The sequence below is a fragment of the Nicotiana tomentosiformis genome, chromosome 12 (genome assembly GCF_000390325.3).
Source record: "Nicotiana tomentosiformis chromosome 12, ASM39032v3, whole genome shotgun sequence".
NCBI classification, from domain to species: domain Eukaryota; kingdom Viridiplantae; phylum Streptophyta; class Magnoliopsida; order Solanales; family Solanaceae; genus Nicotiana; species Nicotiana tomentosiformis.
The window spans coordinates 107,390,566-107,402,097 of record NC_090823.1 but is presented as its reverse complement, the minus strand read 5'-3'; the positions used below and the strand labels follow the sequence as shown (position 1 = coordinate 107,402,097).

Below are 11,532 nucleotides of genomic sequence, written 5' to 3'. Positions count from 1 at the left end.
ATTTCAGATCATTTTCCTTCATGTTTTCACTGCTGTGTTTTGTTGGTTTCTGGTGTCTCGGTCCTTCATCGCATTCGTGAGGCAATTGTCGCGAAAGCGTAGTGTATTCTGATGGCAGCAACAAATTGTTCTTCTCGATTGTGAAGTATGTCCTACGTTCGCATAGAGTTGGGGCAAGTCTTCTTCGCGTTCGCGTATGGAGGATCGCGTTCGCGTAGTGATGAGGTTGGCAGTTAGGAGTTGGAGCATTCTTCTATGCGATCGCGGCAGGTGAGTCGCGTTCGCGAAGCCTTAGAAGCAGTGGTCATCGCGTTCGCGTGAGGTGTATCACAAACGCGTAGAGTCTTTTGTGGCAGTGTGAGTTTTATTCATCGCGAACGCGATGAATTTCCTACGTACGTGAAAGAGGCAGCCTGGGCAGATTACAAAGTACTCTATTTCGAGGGTTTCGACCATTTTTACATTTTGGGAGCTTTGGAGCTCGGATTGAGGTGATTCTTGAAGTAATTTTTACCATATGAATCGGGGTAAGTGTTCTCTACTCGGTTTTGGTTATATTTTATGAATCTATCTTCATTTTTGATAATTGGATTGAGACTTTTAAAGAGGAAATTAGGGGTTTTGGCCTAAAGTTTCATAATGTGAATTTTTGGGTTTTGAGCATCGATTCGAAGTCGGATTTGAGTGAAACTAGTATGGTTGGACTCGTAATTGAATGGGTTTTCGGATTTTATGAGTTTTGCCGGGTTCCAAGGCACGGGCTCGGGTGTGAGTTTTGGCCGGTTTTGGGTTTTGCTTATGGATTTGATCTTTATCATTTGGAATTGTTTCTTGGGATTTATTTGATGTATTTGAGTTGCTTTTGGCTAGTTTTAAGCAGTTCGGAGGTTGCTACGCGTGTGACGACATTTTTGGTGCTTGGCTTGGCTTGCTCGATATTGGAATTTGCTTGTTCGAGGTAAGTAACTCCTCTAAACTTAGTGCTGAGGGTATGAAATCCCGAAATACGTGCTATGTGATTGGTATTGAGGTGACGCACATGCTAGGTGACGGGCGTGTGGGCATGAACCATGTGAATTGGGACTCTGTTATTTCCATGGCACTGTATAGTAGTCCTACTTTGTTGATGTCCGTGTTTTTACCATGTGATAAAGTAATTGAGCTATCAATCATGCTAGATATCATGTTTAGGCTTTATGACGATACTGCAAGGACCATAGTGGTTTTTCTTGCTGTCATTTCATTGATATTTCGTGCTCAGTCATATTCATGCATTCATATCATCTCTCAGTCTCAGTTGTTATTTATTGATACATCATATCATTGTTGTCGGGCTAGTTTCATGACATTGTGAGCCCGTGAGTGACACTGGAGAGATTGATGACTGAGTGAGGCTGGTAGCCTGTTTGTGAGGATATTGATACTATAGCACATGAGTTGTCCGTGCAACACGTGAGTTGTCCGTGCGGATCCAGATATTGATACTATAGCACGTGAGTTGTACATGCAACACGTGAGTTGTCCGTGCGGATCCAAATATTAATATTATGGCACGTGAGTTGTCCGTACGGATTATAGCACTTAGGATGTAGGAGCCCCTCCGGAGTCTGTACATACCCCCAGTGAGCGTAGGTACCTACTGAGTGCGAGTTCTGAGTGATTGGGAGGACTGAGTGACTGTGAGAGCTGAGTGATTGGGAGGACTAAGTGACTGAGAGGACTGAGTGAATTGATTATCTGAGAGTATGCATATGGTTTTTATCACTGATTTGCATCGCATTTGGCATGCACACTTGACATACATGCATAGAGATGCATTTTTCCTCATGTTGTATAGTATCACGTCATTTATGACTTCTCATACATTTTGACATATGGGCATAGAGAGACATCTTACACTTTCTATATGAAAGAAAAATGAAACATCTTATTTATTGTTGAAAGGATTTTTGGAAAAAATCACAGTTTTCAAACTAACTCCTATTTTTGGAAATTTCGGTAAAAGATTTGGGTTTTCACTGAGATACTTGAAAAGCATGCCTATTTTTTGGAACTGTGAATGAGCTGAGCATTTTATTTCTGAGATACTTCTTTTGTTACTTGTACTATGCTGTTATGAACTGTTGTGGAATATTGGTGTTGGTCCCGACCTTTGTGTTAGCTCGTCACTACTTTCAACCTAAGATTAGGTTTGTTACTTATTGAGTACATAGGGTCGGTTGTACTCATACTCCACTTCTGCACTTTGCGTGTAGATGTTGGCTGCGGATGCTGCTGTGATCGACGAGAGCCAAAATTGAAGATGTACCTATGTTCTGGTTGTAGCTGCCTCTTATTCATAGTAGTCTTAGATCTATAAAACTCTGTTTATGTACTTTTCAAACAGATGATATATTTACTTCATTTCAGCTTTGTAAACTCTATTCTTAGAAGCTCGTGATTTGTACTACCAGTCCTTGTGAAATATATAAGATTCAGATAATTTCTTTACTTAACTGTAGTATTAAATATCATTGAAATTGGATAGTTGTTAATTCTCTTACCTAGCGGGTTGGGTTAGGTGTCATCACGACTAGTTGGATTTTGGGTTGTGACAACACCCTTCGTGCATTTATATCTTTCTCACCGTGCATACATGTAACAGTACCAACTTGGTGGGAGAAATACCAATAATAATAAAAGAAATAAAGTGGAGGCACACACGAAGCAACAACGACTACAAGTCACATAGAAAATATAGGTGCACAATAACATCTCAAGATAAAGGCATGAATGTATACATGAAGAAAAGATATCACAATATAATGTATGTCTCTTGTCCTCGCCTGCAAGGAAACGCCGTTCGTGCTATGAACATATGATAATATAATTGAAATGGCACGACATCACCCTTCGTGCTTTAACTCTCATCCTCACGTGATAATATAATTGAAATGGCACATCATCATCCTTCGTGCTTTATACTCTCAAATGGCATGGCATCACCCTTCGTGCTTTACACTCTCCCTCACATGACAATGTATATGAAATGGCATGGCATCACCCTTCGTGCTTTATACTCTTCCTTACCAAGTACATGTATATCATTAACAAGAAAGGTAGGAAGCATAAATAATATCAGGGAGAGTGTTTAAACGACAACACAATACAATAATTAATATCAAAATTTGCCCACCAGCCACAACCAACTCCAAAGATACAACAAAAATCAATTAATTTCAAAGAAAATAGCCCAAGGCTCCACACAACGTATATAAAATCTCAAAACAACAACAGAGATGAAAAAGTAACTCAGCATAGGACAACACCTTCTTTAATCCAAATATTTGATAAATAAATTAACGCCTCTTTTTAAGCTTATTTAATTAATTATTTGCAGATGAAAAATCCATAATGAAATTAATTCCAAGAAATATCAAATCAACAAACACACGAAATTCATATAAAAATCCAAGTGGAAATCACCCAAAATTATCATATAAAATACAAACTCGACAAACAAGGAATGAGGCATGACAAATAAAAGATTTACTATGTTCAAACAATTTTTTCAATTTAATACATAAGGGTGTCTATAAATTTAAACTGATATAATTTGCACATATAAACCAAGTACGTACTCGTCACCTCGCGTACATGGTTTTCAATCACACAATTTCCACATAAGACTTAATGCCTAAGAGGAATTTTTTCCACTCAAGGTTAGGCAAGATACTTACATTTTTGAAGTTAGGCCGATGTTCCAAAATATCCTTCTTGCTTGAATTGACCTCTGGACAGCTCAAATTTATCCAAATTAATTGTATAAATTCATTAAAATTTATCGGAAATAATTCCGGATAATAAAACGTCAACTTAAAATTTTACATTAAAACGTCAACCAAAGTCAACACGGGGCCCGCCTCTCGGAATCCGATAAATTTTTCATGAAATCCGATCACTCATTCTGATACGAGTTCAACCATACCAATTTTATCAAATTCCGATAACAACTTGACCTCCAAATCATAATTTTTCGTTCTTGAAATGTTTTCCAAAAATCTTGATTTCTTCCATTTAAATCCGAATTAAACGATGAATATAACCATGGATTTATGAAATATAATCACTTTTGGATATAAGACACTTACCCAAGTCAAAGTCTTGAATAACACCTCCAAAATCGCCCAAAAACCGAGCTCCAAAATCTCAATCGAAAATGGTGAAATGACTATTTTTGGTCCTTATTGTTTCTGTCCAGAAACGCTTCTGTGGAACAAATTAGGCATCTGCAGTCTCGCTTTTGTGAGACAGAATGCGCTTCTGTGATGATCACTACCCATCCAAAGAGCTTGCACCTACGGAGCAATTTTCGCTTCTGCGATGATCGCAGGTGCGCACACATTTGCGCTTTTGCGTTCCCTCGTCGCTTTTGCGTAGAAAACATCGCACCTGAGATTGCGCAGGTGCAGAAGGCTGTCCGCATCTGCGACCTTCCTCCAGTTCTGCCAGGTCGCTTCTGCGACGAAATCCTTACCTGCGCCTATAATTCCGCAGGTGCGATTCCAACAGGTGCTGCCCAAAAACAACAGAAATTCCAGCAGCTGTTCAAGTCCAAAAATCAACTCCGTTAACCTTTTGAAATCCACCCGAGGCCCTCGGGACCTCAACTAAATATTTCAACACATCCCAAAATATAATACGAACTTAGTCGAGGCTTCAAACCACGTCAAACAACGCCGAAATTATGAATCGCGCAACGAATCGAATTAAGGGTTTTCAAATCTTCCAACTTCTATAATTTACGCCGAAACGTATCAAATCAATCCGGAATAATTTTAAATTTTGCTAACGAGTCCTAAATGACATAATGGAGCTGTATAAATTTCCGAAATCAAAATCCGATCTCGTTATCAAAAATTTAACCTTCGGTCGAACTTTTCAAAATCTCCTATTTTTCAACTTTCGCCAAAATGCTTCGAATTGTCCTACGGACTTCTAAATCCAAATCCGAACATACGCCTAAGTTCAAAATCATCATACGAAGCTATTGACATCATCAAAATTCCATTCCGGGGTCGTTTGCTCAAAAGCCAACTCTTTCTATTTAAGCTTCAAAATGGAATTGTTCTTTAAATTTAATTCTGAATCTTCCGAAAACTAAATTCGACCACACACGCGGGTCATAATACATATTACGAAGTTTTTCGGGATCTTAAGTTGCTGAATGGGGCGTTAATTCTTAAAACGACAAGTCGGATCGTTACAGAAAGTCATGTGATTTGTGCATCCGCTATCGATCAGCCAAGACTCGCTTGAAACATCGCTTGCAAAACACGATGCAACAAATAATTGATCTTCCTCTTCTTGATCTTCAGCTACATGTGCAATATTTTTTTGCTGAATGTTGTTCTTGCAAATCTTTTGATGATGTCCCATCTGCTGACATTTCTCGCACTGTTGATCTGGTCTTCTCCAACATCTGAACGGTAGATGACCTTTCTTTCCACAATGCTTGCAATGAGGAAAATCATATTTTGTTCTCCTATTATTCCTAGGAGAATCAACACTTGAGTTTTCTTCTTGTTCAGGTTGTGCTTCTTTTTCTTTCCATTTTCTCCCTAACTTAACTAAACTTTTGCAGGTAGTGCACCCTCGACAGACCATTCAGACCTCATAAGCCTTCTCTGTTCTTGTGCCTGCAAAGCGTTCAATAATTCTGCCAAACTAATTTTTGACAGATCCTTAGTATTTTCCAGCAAGGAAATAGTTGCTTCAAACCTTTCAGGGACTGTTACAAGAATTTTTTGAACCAATCTAGAATCAGAAAATTTAGAGCCAAGTAATCTTACTTTGTTGGTAATGTTGAGTAATCTGTCAGAATACTCTTTAATTGTATCTGAATCCTTCATCTTTTGAAGTTCAAATTCTCTGATAAGGTTGAGAATACGCATTCCCTTGATCCTTTTATCTTCTTCATATTCTTTCTTCAGGAAACTCCAGACCTCAAATGCCGATTTCATTATCATAATCCTGACAAAGATTTCTCGTGAGACTGCAGCAAATAACGTAGCTCTACCTTTGACTTTCTTATTTTCTTCTCTTTGTGATTCTTCATCTGCGCCATAGTTGAATTTGCAGGCAAGGAAGGAACGTCGTAGTCCTCCTCAACAGCTTCCCAGAGATCATTTGCCTCCAAATGTGCCTCCATCCTTGCTGCCCAGACATGGTAGCCTTCGCCATTGAAGACGGGTAGTGCAAGTGCAATGAAAGGGGTTTCTGAATCCATAGAAGAAGAAATAAAAATATGTGTTTTTCCTTAATTACAGGTCCCTCAAGAAGAGAGCTCGCATACCAATTTGTTGGAGTTTTTATAAGTTCTACTATAATTTTAAGAAAAAGAGGAAATAAAGGCAAGAAGAAGAGATAATATTTGCCGGTGGAAAAGTAATATTCAGAACTGAAAATGGTGCTTTATAAATACAGAAAAAACTGAACAACTAGATCCTAGAATTAAGTAACTACTTAGCACATGATTTCATGATCAACACATGATTCCATGATCAACAAACTCCTAAAAATCAACAGCTAAGTTAAGAATACTAAAAATGTAAAACACGTTAGGAAAAACATTCAGCAGTTGTTTGACTTAATCTTGCAGTAACTAACTGAGGCAATTGTTCAACAATAATGACAAAATCAAATGACGCTCTGGCTTTACTATTAATTTCATTTTCGTTCACTTTTGGTAGATGTAGACATGAACCTTGGTAGCCATGGTGTATGTGTTTTCCTATGTTAAGCAGACAATTGCCACCAACACTGTATGTGTTTCTTCTATTAAATTGGTTGTATTAAAGGAGGAACATTTAGTTTCCAACAACCTAGTAGTTGTAGCCAACCTGCATCTCAGTAAAGCTAGCAATGGTGGTGGCAAAATGATTAAAAGAAAGTAGTTAACTATCCGTATTATTCATTAAAAAACGGGTTGGATAATGAACTTTTTAAAACCGGATCAAATATGGATAAGAACCATATTATCCATTTAGAAAATGGATAATCAATGGATAATTAATGGGTTTAACTTTTACATTTGTAAAGCCTCAAATTGGGGGTTCCTCAAGTTTGAGAGACTAGAAATTCTACCAAAAGTGATCATATTCAAGAAATGCATGGATAATATGGTTACTCATATTATCCGTCGGTTAACCCGTTTTTTATTCGTATTTAATATGGGTCAGGTTAGATAATTTATTCGTTTTTTCATTACCCATTTTCGACCAGATATCCAACCCGACCCGCTCGTTTGCCACTCTAGCAATCTCCAGCTTGAACCTTGCAGAAGCCTAAATAAATGTGCTATTACTACTACTATATTTTCATTAGTAATTGACACGAAATCTACAAAAGGAATTAAGAAAGCTTTTTGGAACTTATGATCTAAAAATGATACGAGATTTGTATGAATATAAAAGCATGTAATAAAAATGAAATAAAAATATTAGAATTAAATTATTTCTAAATAAAGTATATAAATGCGATATTCTTTTTAAAACAAACTAAAAACTAATTAAAAAAATACCATATAAAATGGAGGGAGCAATTGAATTTGGCTAATTTCAAGAACAAAGAACCTTAATTATTAGGTTATAAAAATCACAGTTTAATGGAAAGTTTTTATGAAAGCAGCACCCTATATTCTATCTTTTGAAATGATAAAACAAGTGCTTTATGTATAGACAAGACTACAACGGGGGTTCATTTTGACCCTCACAAAAGGGGCTATAATATAATGGTGGATTTCTCAAATCTTTCTTCCCCCTCATTGTCTCAATATGTTTGGTGAAATACACTATAGTCCAATTTCCTTCTTATTGCAAGCTTGTACTATCATTTATGGTACAACAATTAATCTTTTTGGACCATAAAGTATTTCAAAACCAGCTTCATTCTGCGCTTCCTCATTGTTATGCACTCTCTTGATTTTTATTCTCGTTAAAGAAAACTAAATTGGAAAAACGTTCTTTAGTACTCCTTTAACTAAGCGATCTCGAATGGATTTTACTATTACTTCAAGTTTTGTACTTATTCAAAATTACAGATGTTTAAGGTTAAAATATCTCTGTGATTCTATCGGTAAAATATGTTAAAGTTTGCTGTTGGAAAAATATCTGATAATATTGACAAACAACAAGAAGGAAACATAGAACAACTTATCGAAAAATATTACGTCGTGGCAACCCGCTGCCTTGAAAGCGATTTCGAACCGACATGATGCAAATCGTTAAGATTGGTTGCTCCCCAAGGTTCCACAGCACCTCCAAACACGTACACTCGTACTGGAAGTTTCGAATTTGCACAAAATAATTGCAACCTAAAGTTAATCTGTATAGTTACAGATAAATATAAAATTACATAATTCAATTCAAAGAGAATGAATTACTTATTCTGGTAAGCATGTATTTGGGAACTTTTCTGGTAAGCTCAAAAAATGAAGAAATTAATTTTTTTTAGCAAAACCAGGTTTGGATTAGGTCTCACATATATCTCGTGCGCAAGGGATCGGAGGGGAGAAATCGACCCCCACTCCCTTTTACTAGCTGTTTACAAACCCAACAAAGAGCAATTCAATATAAAGAGGAGAAAGAAACTTTTCACGACCAAGGAGAGAAACACATTTTTTTCACAAAAGACAAAGAAGTAGAGAAGAAATTAAAGGGACCACAAACTAATAGTAAAAAGGATCACAAAGGAATCTTTAACTTTGCATTACCAACTATAAATAATACCAACATTTACTTGAGTCAAAACTATTACTATTACGTAATTTTTTTCCTTTGTATAAAATGAGTAAAACCGTCAACATTGCGTCCTCAAACAAACTATTATTTTGCCGTAAGAAAGAAACTTTGTTATGTAACCTTTGATTTCTTTATATGCATGGTTATTTTATACATCAACACCAATAATCTTCAGTTTCTTTCTTTTCCTTTTTTTATTAGAAAAAAGAAGAGCAATGTTGGTAGTATTACAAGTATATGCTCTAGATTCAAGTAATAGAATCGAAAATATCACCAAAGAGTATGATGAATGAACGAAATCATTTACCTATAAGTAGAACCGTAGAAGTATCACATTTGAGTATTAATATTAATACAACTGATAGAAGATATTTTCTACTTTAACGTATCCTATGACACTATAATAGTATTAATCGAATCGTGTAAGTTTCGAATACATGTCGGATGGTTAAGAACCAAAAAATATTTTTTAGTTCGTAAGCTTAGGTTGTTCCCTCTACTTTTGAACTCGTACACATTAATACCGATAACTTACATATTTTAAATTTCTTCCCCTTCAGACCACCGACACCTCAGAAGCAACCCAACGTTCTCAGTTTGCTACCTTGCTTTTGCTGATATTAACACAAGTCACAATATTGTTTCATTGTCCTTTTTAAAAGTAATTAGAAAAAGAAAAATAGTTCTTAATGGTGTGTTCGTGATTTTGGTCCAAAGCGGATAATATCATATCATGTTAAACGTATTTTTGGACCGTTTTAGCTTAACAATTGGGACAATGGCTCAATATCTTTTCTACATACTCTTATTTTCTAAATTCTTTGCCAAATTTTTTTAATAAGCTATTTCGAAAAAATATAATACAAAATTCACCTAATTACTAGGAGTAATAGAATTAATAGGACCTCCTTTTTCCTTTATACTTTTTTCTTTTTCAAAAGTCCTCTTCTTTTTCTTTTGGTTAATCATAGAGAAACAACATTTTTTTAGTCTTTAAAAGTCATTGTTTTAGTTTTTTTTTCAAAAAGTGATCTTGAATAGTAAAATTTAACCTCCTCTGAATTCTTTAGTCCTTAATCCCCCACCCCCCAAACACACACACAGAGCTAGAAAGCCAAACATAGCGAGATATATATATAGGAGTAGTATATATGGAGGAAGATAGAAATCTATATATAGAGAGAGAGCAAATTTAGGAGAAAGAAAAAACAAGAAAATGGGAAATAGAGCAAATGCCAAAGAAAAGAGGAGTAGCAGCAGCAATGAAGGTTGGGGAATGGGATTCTTCTTCATTTTCTTCCCAAAGGACGATTCCGCCATAATCACCAACAATGACGACAACAAAAAAAACAGTCTTTTTTCCATTAATACTTCCCTCAGGTCCTCCAATTCCACTCATCTTATCTCTAAAGTCCAATCCACTATCTCCATTTGCGCCCTTTTCATCTTCATTACTCTTCTCCTCTTCACTCTCTCCACTTTTGAACCCTCCACTTCTCATCACTTCCCTTCAAGAAAACACCCTATTTCTTCCAACAACAAATCAAACTCATCATTTCAACATGCATTGCAAGGAATGGGTTCTTTGTACATAAAAGGCACCAGAGCCATGAATCATTTAATTATAGCTCATCTAACTGAGTCTGTCACTGTGAATGAACTTAAACTGTTCTCAAGACTCTTCTACAGGTCGAAAATGGCACCAAAATCAGACCTTTTATTCATATTTCCATCAAAGTCCATTCTTTTTGAAAAAACAATTGCTGAAGAACACAACTCATTCTTGAAAATCTTTTATAGCTACCAAAAGAACAACTCAACATCCGATTTCGACACGACCCATTCCAAGATTTCCAATAAGAAAGCGAATGAAAGCGCAGAGCCCATCTGGGGTCGCAAAATTCACAGCAATTTCAGTGAAGAAAATGACATTACTGAGTCAACTCGGATGAGTTATGGCTCGGTTGTAGGATTCTACGCTGATGAACTTGACCCGGAAAATTCCTTAACCGGGTTTTTAGATAATGTACCCATGAGTTTAAGAAGATGGGCGTGTTATCCAATGTTATTAGGTCGAATCAGAAGAAATTTCAAGCATATAATGCTAGTAGATTTGAAGGAAATATTATTACTCGGTGACTCACTGAGTCGAGTCAAGAATCTGGGTCAAGACTCGGTTCTTGTTTCAAGAATAACTTACTCTAATGTACTATCCAAGCATGGAAGAAAAAAGTTGGAAAACATTCAGTCCAATGGTAAAAGACAAGCCAGTTCAGCAATTATTATGGGAGGAGCAAGAGGCGTTCGACGATTATCGAATGCAATGTTAACAGAAATTGTACGAGAAGCATTGGAGCGTAAGAAGAAGAACTCGGTTACTGAGTCTGTTCTGTTTAATCAACTCGTTGGAAATGAGTTTATACTGAAGAATGTGGAGTTGATTTTTGGCGAGTCAATTGCTGAACTGAGTTCACTGACTGAGTTGGATAAAAATTCAGCTTCTTCATTAATGTTTATGTCTAAATCTTCAATGGTTAGGCGAGGGAATAGTAATGTGGATGTTACTTCTTTTTTTAAAAGGTATTTGCGTTCATTTCCTTTGGATTCCACAGCTTATGGTGATTGTTAGGAACTGAATTAATTAGAAAAACAGGGAAATTATAGTTTTACGTTTTTTTTAGGGCATTTTATACTTTGTAGTATTTGTTCATAACAGAATTTCTTCAATTATATTCTGAAAATTTCGTGTTAA

At 36.2% G+C, this 11,532-nt stretch overlaps 2 protein-coding genes across 2 annotated transcripts; one reads left to right on the top strand and one right to left on the bottom strand.

Annotated features, from left to right (window-relative positions):
- Positions 1-5,609: 5,609 nt before the first annotated feature.
- LOC104114098 (uncharacterized) lies at positions 5,610-6,002 on the bottom strand. Its single transcript, XM_009624465.4, has one exon. The coding sequence runs from the start codon at positions 6,000-6,002 to the stop codon at positions 5,610-5,612; it is 393 nt and encodes a 130-aa protein (XP_009622760.3).
- Positions 6,003-9,886: 3,884 nt separating this feature from the next.
- On the top strand, positions 9,887-11,532 carry LOC104114096 (uncharacterized). The gene has a single exon (XM_009624461.4). The coding sequence runs from the start codon at positions 9,997-9,999 to the stop codon at positions 11,407-11,409; it is 1,413 nt and encodes a 470-aa protein (XP_009622756.3). The 5' UTR covers positions 9,887-9,996; the 3' UTR covers positions 11,410-11,532.